This window comes from Podarcis bocagei (genome assembly GCF_964188305.1).
Source record: "Podarcis bocagei genome assembly, chromosome: 18".
Classification (NCBI taxonomy): Eukaryota; Metazoa; Chordata; class Lepidosauria; order Squamata; family Lacertidae; genus Podarcis; species Podarcis bocagei.
The window spans coordinates 10,561,867-10,574,434 of NC_138144.1; the positions used below are offsets into that span (position 1 = coordinate 10,561,867).

Consider the following 12,568-nt stretch of genomic DNA (forward strand, 5'->3'; position numbering starts at 1 on the left):
GGGGCCACGCCCCAACCCGGAAGTGAGCGAGCGGGCGAGCAAGCTGGGCTCCGTGCGCGCGCCTGTCCGGGGCAGGAGGTGGCCCTCGGCGGGGGCAGCGGCGGCGCGGAGCGAGGGGCCGCCGCCCTCACCTCCGGCGCCTCGACGGGCCCTCAAGGCTCCCTCGCCCAAGCCACGGGCAGGGGAGCCCGGAACTGGCGAGGCCCCTCAGGTAGGCCGGGGGCGGGGCCTCCTGGGAGGGGGGGCGCCTTCCCTTCCCGGGGGCAGGAGCTGTTCTTGTGCGGGGGGAGGACTAAGCTGGGGGCGGGGCCTTCTGTATTAGGTGGGTGGAGCCTTTGCCTTGGTGGGCGGGGCCTTCTCTACTGTTGGAGGTTAGTTGCGGGCGGGGCCTTCTGGTTTCAATGGGTGGGGCTTATTGGGGAGGAGTTTGTGGGCGGGGTCTTTGGTCAGCGGGGCGTTGCTGTTGGGAGCTTGTGGGCGGGGAATTCTTTCATGGGTGGGCGTGGTTTTGCATGGGAGGGGTTTGTTGTGGGTGGGGCTTCTGGTTGGAGTGGGCGGGGCTTGTCTGTTATTGGGGAGGGTCACGTTGCAGGGGCTTTGGAGGAGGAGGAGGTCAGTGGGCAAGCTTACTTGGTCCCTGTTATGGGGAAGGGGCTTTGCCTGGCGTGGCAAAAGTGCTTCTCAGATAACAAGGGACTTTGATTTCTGGGGAAGGGGCTTGCTTACTTTTCAACAAGAAAAAAGACAGTTTACACTTCCTTTTTGATCTTGCCACCCAGGAAGGCCAGGGCTGCTTGGTCTCTTTTGCTGCTGCTCGCGGCTTGGCTCACTTACTTGAGATAACATCCCCATTCCTTGTAGATTAGTGCCTGTCTCCTCTCGCGTGGGTGGCACTGTAGGTTAAACCACAGAGCCTAGGGCTTGCCGATCAGAAGGTGGGCGGTTCGAATCCCTGCGACGGGGTGAGCTCCCGTTGCTCAGTCCCTGCTCCTGCCAACCTAGCAGTTCGAAAGCACATCAAAGTGCAAGTAAATAAATAGGTACTGCTCCGGCGGGAAGGTAAATGGCGTTTCTGTGCGCTGCTCTGGTTCGCCAGAAGCGGCTTAGTCATGCTGGCCACATGACCCGGAAGCTGTACGCCGGCTCCCTCGGCCAGTAAAGCGAGATGAGCACCCTTTACCTTACCTCTCGTGCAGATGCTCTTCTGGTCTGCACCTTGCCTGCTAGATCCTCGTGGCTTCCCTGAATCACTTCCTCAATGTTCTCCCTCTTCCTTCTTTCCACCCTGGCCTCTTCCTTCTTCTCCTCAGGTACAAGCCCCACATTAAGATGGAGCCCACGGCCTCAGGCGTCTTCTGCAGCCGGGTCCTTGGCATGGTCAACTCGGAGGATGTGAACGCCATCATCCTGGCTCAAAAGAACATGTGAGTGGCCTCCGTTTTTATTTTGCAGCACTGGACTTTCCCACCTTGGTACTGTTTCTTTCTCTTCATAGAATTATGGGATTGTAGAGTTGGAAGGGGCCCCCAAGGGTCTTCTAATCTAACCCCCTGCAATGCAGGGATCACAGCTAAAGAAACCTGGACAGGAACCTCTGTTTGAAAACCTCCAAGGAAGGAGTGTTCACCACCAACAAGGGAGTTTATTCCTCACCCTCTTGAGCAGTAGAATAAAATCTTGCTCCATCTTCCATGTGACAACCCTTCAGATATTGGAAGGTGGCTGCTGTATCTCCTCTCAGTCTCCTCTTTTCCAGGCTAAACATTCCCATTTCTTTCACTTCATTCACCTTCTTTCTCCCTTTCCAAGCTAAAAGCATGGTGGGCAGGGTGCTCTCCTTCAAAATTCCTGCTCCATGTCTCCATCTTCTTTCCCTACTCTTCCATGGTTCTCAGCATTCACTGGAGAGGAGCACTGAACTTTGGAAGTCACTCCCGCAGGAGGCAGTGGTGGCCACTGGAAGGCCCCACGGAGGACCTTAAGGTCCATAAATAGCAACACCCTAAAGGTCCTGGGCCCTAAGGAAGTCAGATTAGCCTCAACCAGAGCCAGGGCCTTTTCAGCACTGGCTCCGGCCTGGTGGAACGCTCTGTCTCATGAGACCAGGGCCCTGCGGGATCTGATTTCTTTCCGCAGGACCTGTAAGACAGAGTTGTTCCACCTGGCCTTTGGATTGGAATCAACTCGATCCCCTTCCCTTCTTTCCTTTTTTCTTTCTTCTTCTGTGATGGAACTCCTACTTGGGGACTTCCCTGGCTTTTTTCTGGCCCACTTAGGACGTCTGGATAGTTGGCTTTAGTGAAGATTTGACATTTTCATCCCCAAACAAGTTTTTGATTTGAGCTTCTACTGAAATGACGCTGCATTTTAATGTTGTATTTTAATCTTGTTTTTAAGTTGTATTTTAATCAATTGTTTTTATACCTGGTGTTAGCCGCCCTGAGCGCAGTCTTGGCTGGGGAGGGCGAGGTATAAATAAAATTTATTATTATTATTATTATTATTATTATTATTAAGAGGACTGGTACAAACTGAAGGAGAATAAGGCCACCAGTGACTACCAGTCACGCTGGCTGTGCTCTCCCTCCAACGTCGGAGACAGCAAATGCCCCTGGAATGCATTTACTGGCAATTGTCAGTGGGGAGAGTGGCTGTTCCCCTCGGGTCCTGATTGCAGGCTTCCCGTTTGGGACATCTGTTGGCCACTGGGCTGGGCTCAGGGGGCCCCTTTTGGCCTGGCTCCCCTTACATTCTTCATGCTTTTTATTATTATGTTTTTCCATTAATATTATTATTGAAAGAATTAGCAAATATAATAAAATAAAATAGAAATAAATTACAATTATAAAGATACAAAGGAAAGAAGGGGGAAGCGAGGGGGGAAACAAAGATTCATTTAATAAAGAAAGAAAATGCAGAGTAATGTACTCCCATACATAAATTGATATAGTGTTGTCATCCTAATACCTATACAGTGGTACCTTGGGTTACATACGCTTCAGGTTACACACACTTCAGGTTACAGACTCCACTAACCCAGAAATAGTACCTCGGGTTAAGAACTTTGCTTCAGGATGAGAACAGAAATTGTTCTCTGGCGGCGCGGCAGCAGCAGCAGGCCTCATTAGCTAAAGTGGTGCTTCAGGTTAAGAACAATTTCAGGTTAAGAACGGACCTCCGGAACGAATTAAGTACTTAACCTGAGGTACCACTGTATAGATGTTAATAGCCTGCTACGTTCTGTACAAACTCATTCCAAGTGTTGTCATATTGTCAATCCATTGATTAAAGGTTATCATATCTTTATTCTTCCAGTTCATCAGCATCCGTCTCTTGGGCACCATTAGGGTGTGTAGAATCCCATTTCCATACAATAGGTACATAATTCAAAAGAATATTCTCTGCTGAAAGATTTAACTTTTTCTGCAGTCAGTTATACGATCCAGCACTTTCTCCCAAAACTTGGTAAGTCTAGAACACTGCACATTCTTCATGCTTGCTTGCAGCTCCCAAAACATTCCTTAATCCTGGTAATCTTAAACCTGCCTCTTGAGCCAACCCAAGCCAACAGCTTGTCTTTGTTGCCCAGGCTGGACCGATTTGAGAAAACCAACGAGATGCTGCTCAACTTCAATAACCTGTCTGGCGTCCGCACGCAACAGATGAGCGAGCAGTTCCTGCACCACACCCGGACCTTAGTGGAGATGAAGAAAGATCTGGACAGCATCTTCCGGAGAATCAGGTGAGGCTGGCTGGCCACCAGGGCATTCTTCCCATCTTGTCCACGGGGCAAGTAATGCTGTTGTATAGAATCTGCGGCCTTCCAGATCTTACCAAACTACAACTCCCATCATTCCTTGCTATTGGCTACAGCACCAATGGGTGATTGGAGGTGTGGCTCAGTAACATCTGCAATTTTACAGGTTAGCCACCCTTGGTGTCAGTCTGTAAGATGTGGGAGATCAGGGTTCAGATCCTGCCTCGGCCACAAGGCTCACTGGGCAGCCCGTTTATCAGCCGAGCCCCCCTCACAGGCTTTTGGGAGGCTAAAACAGAGAGGGGGAAGGTCTGGAAATTATTCTGACACACACCCTTGTATTTTCGGCTGCACATTTTTTATTCTACTTTTGTGGCATTAATGGTATGCTTTAGTTCAAAGAACCATAGAATTGTGGAGTTGGAAGGTACCCAATCATCCAGTCCAACCCCAAACAATAGAGGAATCCTAGCTAAATAATACCTGACAGATTACCATGTTTGTGTCTCATTCAGGACGCTTAAAGGGAAGCTCGCGAAACAGTATCCAGAGGCATTTAGTAGTGAGTATTATTATTATCATCATTATATTTATATCCTACCTTTTTTCCAGAGTTAGACAAGGCAGCTTACACCAGTGACACAAATGCAGGAGGTTAAAAAAGCATAGAAAATAAACTATAAACACTATAGAAACAGACCTTTTAAAATACATATTGTAAAAGCAGCACAGCACTTTTTAAAAGCCATTTCCTTTAAAAAAAAACAAAAAACCCCAACCAGTAATATTTCCTAGGAAATACTGTGCATTTCGCTCTCCAGGCTGTGTGAATGAGCAGTAAAACATCAAATGCAATGCTGTGTAAACAAGTGTAAGGTAGGCGTATAGAATCATAGAATTCTAGAGTTGGAAGGGACCCCTAGGGTTGTGTAGTCCAATGCAGGAATCTCAGCTAAAGCATCCCAACAAATGGCCACCCAGCCTCAAACCTCCAAGGAAGGAGAGTCCACAACCTGCCGAGGGAGACCATTCCACTGTCGAACAGCTCTTACTATCAGAAAGTTCTTCCTGATGTTTAGTCAGAATCTCCTTTGTTGTAACTTGAAGCCATGGGTTCGAGTCCTACCCTCCAGAGCAGGAGAAAACAAGCTTCCTCCATCTTCCATGTGACCACTGTCAGATGCTGGTGTGGTTGCTCGAGAGCAAACAGGCAAGACTCTGACCTGACTTTTCCAGGCTTTATTCTTAGTGCAAACTATTTACAGTGAAGAGCGTCGTAAGTTCATATCTGGCTCAATCGCTAGCAGAATCTGGGAGTGGTTGGTCTTTGTACCCCCCCCCCCAGCATAACAGTCGCGTGACCCCCAACCTTCTCCCCTTCCTGCCCCGAAACCTACTGTGCAGCACAGCATGGGTGCTGGCAAAGGGGTACTTCCCTTCTCTTCAGTTTGCTCAGGCTCGGTGTTGAGGCTCTCCCTAGCATCCCCTGGTCCCTGCACCACCTCTCCACTGGAGGTGGGGGTATCCTCCTCGCCGGAGGACGAACTGCTTCGCAAGATTTTCAAAGGTTCCCTATAACACAACTGCCCTTTCACCTCTCGCCTCTGAGCTGATGGCAGGTCCCTGACAACCGCCCTTAAGATATTTGAAGATGGCTATCATATCTCTTCTCAGTCTCCACTCTTCCAGGCTAAACGTACCTACCTCCTTCAACCATTCCTCATCAGGCTTGGTTTCCAGACCCTTGATCATCTTGGTCGCCCTCCTCTGCACATCTTCCAGCTTGTCAATATCCTTGTTAAATTGTGGTGCCCAGAACTGGACACAGCCTGTTTTATTGTCTTTAAAACTCTTGTAAGCCTCTCCTAAAAGTTCACTTTGCACATGTTTCAAAACCCCAAGCCCAGCGACAATTATTTTCCTGTGCACTCAAAACCCTTTTCACCTGCATTAACTGTAATAGTCTTCACAGTGGTCCCATAGCCTAGACCACCTTTATGCCTTCCACATGCCTAATACTTCATTCCGTTGGCGAAGGCGGCATGCGCTTTCTAGCCACCTTCTTACCTGTCCTGTCTGTCGGTCTGCCTCATTACCGTTCTGATCCCCAGATATCCACGAATCTCCCATCCTGGAAGATGACGACTTCGACCCGATCCCCAAAAGCACCACCACCACCATTGCTACCTCGGAGCAGAGCACGGAGTCCTGTGACACCAGCCCGGACATCATCTCCCCTGCCACCAGCCACGACTTTGAGGACCTTTCCCAGGGGCCGTACGACTCGCCGGCGGTGAATGGGCAGAGCATCACAGACGATGACAACGAGACGGACTAGTCTCTACAGTGAAGCTCTCGCGTGCGGCGAACTGGTGCGCCGTCTCTACCCCTGCTTGCTTCTGGACTTGCAAACTGGCGACCCCCTTATTTTTTAAAAAACAAAACACCAACCAACCTGTATTTTCTGTGTTGTCTCGGCCAGCTGTTTCTTTGCGTCAGGGAGAGAGGGGCGAGCCTGGGCAAAAGTGGCTTTTCTTGCATGAACCGCCGTCTTCCCCCGCGGTGCTGATCTGTGATTTTTATGCCAAATATGCAAAACGGTGAGCAGCTAGTTCACATTTTTGTGGGAGGGGGGGAACACACTGCACCGGGGGGGGGGGTGTCTGCCCAATTGCACGATTGGGTGTGTTCACTGAGGGCTACCTCCAGCCTCCCCGCCAACAGTATAACCATGCTTAAGACACACACGAACTCACATGCGCTCAAGGGATTATTCTCTAACAGGGATGCTATCAGCCCCAAATGTGCAGCTTTTGGGGAAGTGGCCAGCTATGCGTCCCTGCAACGTCTGCAGGCTGGTTCATTTGCTACCCTGTAAACAGAATAACATGCAAGAAGCACTCAGCTCTATCCAAACTTGTTCGGAGAACTGCTTGAAATGAATCAACATGAACGTGGGGCCATGAATTTCAAGGGGTCTGCCCCAAGAGGAGCTTTCTTCAACGCAGCCCTCTGTACTGGCTATATACCCTGAATCCACACAAGGACATTTTTAACAGTGGCGGTGGTAGCGTTCCTAGTGAGAAGAAACGATTTGGGGTTCATCCCCGACTCCATTTTGCCGGGCACGAGTGTTGATAGCGGAGCTCAGTTCCTCCACCACTCGGCGGGGCGCTCCTCGTTCCTTGAGCCGTGTTTTCCTGCCCGCACTCTGTTCATGCATGGCCCTGTGGTGTTAGCTGCATTGTGCCCTGTTCCAAAGAAGTGCAGATCTGCTCCCCTCTCCTGGTTCTCTTGCTGACTCAGTGAGGGTTGGAGCACACAGCAGCCTCCATTGCGGCTTCCTCTTAACTCCCCTTTAAAAGTATGTCTCTTCCTGCGCTACTTTTTCCATTACCCAATGATGCACCTTATATCTGACACAAGAGAGTGTATGTGCTTGCCTTGTTGGTGGCAAAGAAGAGCTGGAATATTTTTTGTGCCTGGCAACCAAAGCACCCCTTGGGTTTCAGATTTATAACTGCTATGGTGGCTCATTGGCCAGAAGCATTAACTCTAGAAGTGTAGACTCGATTCTGACTCCTGTAGACTCCTGGAGCAAAATATACATCAGGACTCTTAGTTTGGTCAGAATTGAGTGTACACTTCCAGAGTTGACTCTGATTACATTTCTTCTGGTAAATGAGTCACCAGAGCTGCTAGAGGGTATGGAAATTTGTGTCCAGGGGTTTTCAGACTTATCTACCCATGTTCCATCCGAAGCCCAAGGGGTGCGTTGGTTGCCAGGTACAAAATATATTGGCATTAGTTTCAGCTCTCCTAGCCCACTATGTGCTGCCCATCTTAAGCAGAGGTTGCCCACTGCTTCCACCCTCTTCTTAACATCTGTTATAATCATCCTGTTAGGTACTTTTCCCTAGAGGTATCCAGTGTAAACAGTTAACGCCAGCACAACAGCTTTTACCTGTCCAGCAAAACTTCCCCACCTCCTCTAATTGCCTGCCTGCCAGTGGCGTAGCGTGGGTTGCCAGCACCCGGGGCAAGGCAAGTAATTTGTGCCCCCTAACCCGTGGATTTGCGCCCCCTAACCCTAACCCCCAGATGTTGCGCCCGGTGCGGCCGGCCCCCCCTGCACCCCCCACGCTACGCCACTGCTGCCTGCCCCCCAAATTGAGTGAGTTTGGGGGAATCCCCCCCAAAAAATTAGAAGAGGGCAGAAAAGTTAAAAGCTGTTGAGCTACCCTAAGTGTTCAGCTGCATCCCAGTACCGGGTTGTGCTCAACATTCGACCTACTCAGCACTGGCCCACTGAAATCAGTAGTCACATCCATTGGTTTCAGTGGGTCTACTCTTGAGTAGAATTTTGTTGGGATTAACCCTGATCCCTGTCCCCGCCCCCTTCCATGACACCTTCAGTTGCCGTTTTACTGACAAGTGTCTGTGTCTCTGGTGTTCAGTTTTTAAGCACCCATCCCACACAACGGTCTGTATTATGGTTCCCTTCGCCGGAACTTGGGTAATGGCTAGATTTGTTGGGTAAAGGTTGGGGCAAGCTGCTTCCTTTCTCCACCGTAAATAATAATAAAACTCCTGAAATGCATTGTAATTCAAAGAATAATATTTTTGTACTGCTACAAGTTTACAGAGATTAATGAGGTAATAACCAATAAAAGAGTTGCATTAATTGATAGATCTGGTGTTTGTGAGCTGTATTCGTTTTTATTGATTGGCTTTCATGGGGCACAGAAGCATTTTCATCCAGGGAGGTCATTTTGGTGCTGCTCACGCAGCGATTTGACTTTGCCCCCAGAGGCACACTCCATTGCCTCTTGAGACAGACAGCTACAAGATCACCACAATAATATGGTTTTAGCAGAGGAATGAAGAATTTGTGACCCCCTGGCTGTGCTGGCTGTTACTTGTGGGAATTTGATTTCCAACAATATTTGGAATGGGCTGCAAGTTCCCCATTCCTGGTCTGAGGAGAGAGGCATTCCTTCCTGAGAAAACAGGCATTCCTTCGATGATATCTGGAGGGATACCGCCTTTCACCATCCCTCATCTCTAAATAGAGGCATCTCTCAATCTCTCACAGGGAATCCTACTTCTTAGAGCAAGGATGGGAGAACTGTGGTCTTTCAGATGATACTGGGCTTCCAGAAATCATCGTATCTGACCACTGACCATGCTGGCTGCTGGAGCTGAGCTGGGAGTTCAGCCAACATCTTCCCGACCCCCCTTTTAGGAATTAATGGCATCCTTCTGAGAACTAGAACAAGCTTGTGGGAAGTGCCACTCGATGCTTAAAAAACAACAATTGTACACATATTCACATACTTAATATGAAATACAACTATACTGCCATAATCATAATGACAGCATTTTTATTAATAACAACTCAGCCAAAATAATGTGGGAGGTCTGTTCAAATTTTATGATTTTGTGAAGGCGCCTGCTGGATCTCAAGAGGCAGGGAGTTCCAGAGACCCACCCAGATCCATTAGGCCAGGGGTCTCTACCTGCTCCCAGACCACAATTCCCATGACCCCTTGGTAGCTAGGAATGAGGGGAGTTGTAGTCCAAAAAAAAGGGCTTGGGGCCCAAGGTTGGGAAACGCTGTACAGCTCCCATCCCTGACCATTAGGGGCTGAGGGCTTCTGGGAGCTGTAGTCCTAAGGGAAAACTCTATGGTTCTCCGCCTCTATTGTTTTGTTCGTCACTTCCGGCGATCAAGGGGCGGGGCCTGGAGCCGGAGGAGGCGCCTTTAGTAGGCGAAGATTCCCTCGCGCATGCGCGCGGAGAGGAGGCGTGACGGCCCAAGATGGCGGCTGCCGGCGGCCCCGTGGAGGTGGCGCTGGTGTCGGCGGCTGAGGCGGCCTCGTCGTCCGGAGGCGGCTGCTCGGTGTGGGAAGTGGGCTCCGGGGCGTCGGTGGCCGGATACCGCGGGTTTAGCTGCGCGGCTCGAGGGATGGCGCTGCTGGGCGGGGAGCACCTGCTCGGGGCGCAGCTGGGCAAGGCCTGTGTGGGCGCCTGGGAGCTCCAGAGGAAGGTAGGACCACGGGGGGGGGAGGGGTTGCGCGTGCGCGCGCATCCTCAGGAAGCCCCGCCCCCGGGAGTGACCCCCCCGTGGGGTTCCCATGGAAACCCCAACTCTAGACATGACCCCCCCCCAGATTCCCTCTAGACCAGGCATGTCCAAAGTCTGTTTCGGGGGGGGGGGTGTAAAATCCTAAAGAAACCTCAACAATTTTGGGGCAAAATTGTAAAAAAAAAGCTCAACAACTTTGGTCTGCCTTCACGCATGTTTACTTCATCAAATCTGGCCCTCTCTGGAAAAAGTGTGGGCACCCTGCTCTAGGCTGAGTCTTGTTTTCCAAAGGATGGACTGACTGTGATGGATTCTCAGTTAAACATCTGGCTAGTTCAGAGGACAACCTTGAGCCAGGTTAAGAGCTTTGAGAACGTGAAGAAGAAAAGTCACTTGACCCAGGGACAGTCTACATATACAGTGGTACCTCGGGTTAAGTACTTAATTTGTTCCGGAGGTCCGTACTTAACCTGAAACTGTTCTTAACCTGAAGCACCACTTTAGCTAATGGGGCCTCCTGCTGCTGCCACGCCACTGGAGCACGGTTTCTGTTCTCATCCTGAAGCAAAGTTTTAACCTGAAGCACTTTCTGGGTTAGCGGAGTCTGTAACCTGAAGCGTATGTAACCCGAGGTACCACTGTATATTGACCTATTCCGACCCCTTTTTCTTAATAGTGACATAGACCATTCCATAGTGACAATAGTGACCATTCATAACATAGGAATATTCTTCCCAACTCTGAGCAGGGCAGTGGGGTAACTGACAAGTGACAACCATTCACTACAACAATGTTCACTGCTACTGCTTAGGCGGCACTGACAACACATTTTGGTTCCTGAAATTCATCCTTATTGTGCAGATAAAATATAACAGAATTTGACAGGATGGGGTATAAGTGTGTGAAAACAGTCCAGATACAACGATCCCCAGATGGAGGAGGTGTCCAGCACCATCATCTTCACTTGATCACAAGTGGCCGATAGCCAGCTGCTTTTCGAACCTCCAGCTCTCACCTGCTCCAGTATCCAGCATGGCCCATGTTCAGGGATGCTGGGAGTTGTACTCCAATACATTCTGGATGGGGAGACAAGGCTCTCCTCCACAACAGCCTGAAAAGCTGTGGGAGACCCTTCAAAAACATCACCCCCTCCTCATAATAAATAGACCAGGAGAGAAAACTTTTGATAATGATACCGTTTGTTTATCTTGGGCTTTGCGTGCATTGCCTTATAAGGCTTACAACAGCCCTGCAAGGTAGCCCTGTACTGTTAACCCAGCATTGCAGATGGAGGGGAGCTAAGAGAGAATGTGAGAAGAGCATGCCAGATCAGGCCAAAGGGGGGTCCGGCTAGTCCATCATCCTGGTCTCACAGTGCCAACCAGATGCCCCTTTGGGAAGCCTGAAAGCTGGACCCCAGTGCAAGACCAGCAGCTCTCCCCTCCTGTGGTTTACAGCAGCTGGTATTCAGAAACATTACTGCCTCCGACCAGGGAAGCAGAGATTGGCCATTCTGGCTGGTGCCAGTTTGCCCAGTCTTCTTTTAAAGCCACCCAAGTTAACTGCAATCTGCATGAAGAAGTAACACAGAGCATAGCTTGGCTGTGGTTTCTGCTGTGTGCCAGGGCTTTAAACCGTTAGACGCTCAGAACCGGGTAATCTTTCACTCTAGCTGCTGCAGAATTTCCAACCGTCTTTCCACTTGCATTATGTCACTCCAGCTGAAAGATAAAAGCCAAGCCTATTATGCCTGTCTGGGTTGCAGTTCCTCTCTAGCCCTTCTGTCCTGGATAGCTTGATATCCCTCTCTGCTACAACACAGTTCATTTACTTTCTTCCCAGCCCTCTTATCATCTTAAGCCTCCTCCCCTCTCAGCTGTGCTCTGCCAGAGTTTTTAAGCATTTTCCCAAATACTGTAATGGATTAGAACTGAAATCCCAACTCACTTTTTTAAAAAGAAGTGTTCAGTCACATCTCCCAGTAGCTTAAACTTCTGACTGGGGTTGCACACAAAGGCATCTTATTTCAGCAGTCAAACTCAGATCTAGGTTGTTTTAAGAGTGGCACCTGCTCTGTAGTAAACTGTAACGTGTATGCAGCCCCACACTGGGGAGCAGGCAGGGAGAAGTATCTCTCCCAGTCACACAAGAGATTTCCACCAGATCAAGTCTTCACAGAAGTGCTGCAGACCATCCAAATGAAGCTTGCGGACCACATTTTGCAGGCCCTCTCTACTATGTAGGATAGAATCCTAGATTTGTAAAGTTGGAAGGGACCACCAGGGTCACCTAGTCGAACCCACTGCAATGCAGGAATCTCTTGCCCAGCATGGAGCTCAAAGCCACGACCCTGCGATTCAGAGCCTCGTGCTCTACTGACTGAGCTATCCACAAGTGGATACAGTGGTACCTCGGGTTAAGAACTTAATTCGTTCCAGAGGTCTGTTCTTAACCTGAAATTGTTCTTACCCTGAGGTACCACTTTAGCTAATAGCGCCTCCCGCTGCTGCTGCGCAGCCACCACAGGATTTCTGTTCTCACCCTGAAGCAAAGTTCTTAACCTGAGGTACTATTTCTGGGTTAGCAGAGTCTGTAACCTGAAGCATCTGTAACCCGAGGTACCACTGTACACTTTTGGTGCATCCATTTTCAGCATCTGATCAGCTTTCCATTCCAACATGGGTTTTTAAATTTTTTAATGATTAATCTACTCACTGACATAA

General features: G+C 49.6%; 2 protein-coding genes and 1 long non-coding RNA gene across 3 annotated transcripts in view; 2 read left to right on the forward strand and 1 right to left on the reverse strand.

Moving 5' to 3' along the window:
* Positions 1–50: 50 nt before the first annotated feature.
* On the forward strand, positions 51–6,217 carry KXD1 (KxDL motif containing 1). Its single transcript, XM_081178130.1, has 5 exons — positions 51–211; positions 1,311–1,424; positions 3,590–3,742; positions 4,273–4,319; positions 5,869–6,217. Exons 2-5 carry the CDS (start codon positions 1,330–1,332, stop codon positions 6,093–6,095), a joined length of 522 nt encoding a protein of 173 aa, XP_081034256.1. The 5' UTR covers positions 51–211; positions 1,311–1,329; the 3' UTR covers positions 6,096–6,217.
* A 1,085-nt stretch (positions 6,218–7,302) lies between these two features.
* On the reverse strand, positions 7,303–8,441 carry LOC308577762. The gene is made up of 2 exons (XR_014003661.1): positions 7,916–8,441; positions 7,303–7,760 (listed from the first exon to the last, which is right to left on the reverse strand). It is a non-coding gene; the product is annotated as an uncharacterized lncRNA (long non-coding RNA).
* Positions 8,442–9,547: 1,106 nt separating this feature from the next.
* Positions 9,548–12,568, forward strand: part of WDR18 (WD repeat domain 18) — a 39,429-nt gene continuing 36,408 nt past the window's right edge. Inside the window, exon 1 of the mRNA XM_081177894.1 lies at positions 9,548–9,806. Coding sequence (XP_081034020.1) covers positions 9,579–9,806 — 228 coding nt within the window. The 5' untranslated portion in view covers positions 9,548–9,578. The remainder of the gene's footprint in view (positions 9,807–12,568) is intronic.

Bases quoted from the DNA above. Each gene is read 5' to 3' on its own strand.
- KXD1 (XM_081178130.1), top strand. From the start codon at position 1,330: ATGGAGCCCACGGCCTCAGGCGTCTTCTGCAGCCGGGTCCTTGGCATG. The intron at 1,425-3,589 runs GTGAGTGGCCTC...TTTGTTGCCCAG, and splicing joins ATCCTGGCTCAAAAGAACAT to GCTGGACCGATTTGAGAAAA. The intron at 4,320-5,868 runs GTGAGTATTATT...TCTGATCCCCAG, and splicing joins GTATCCAGAGGCATTTAGTA to ATATCCACGAATCTCCCATC.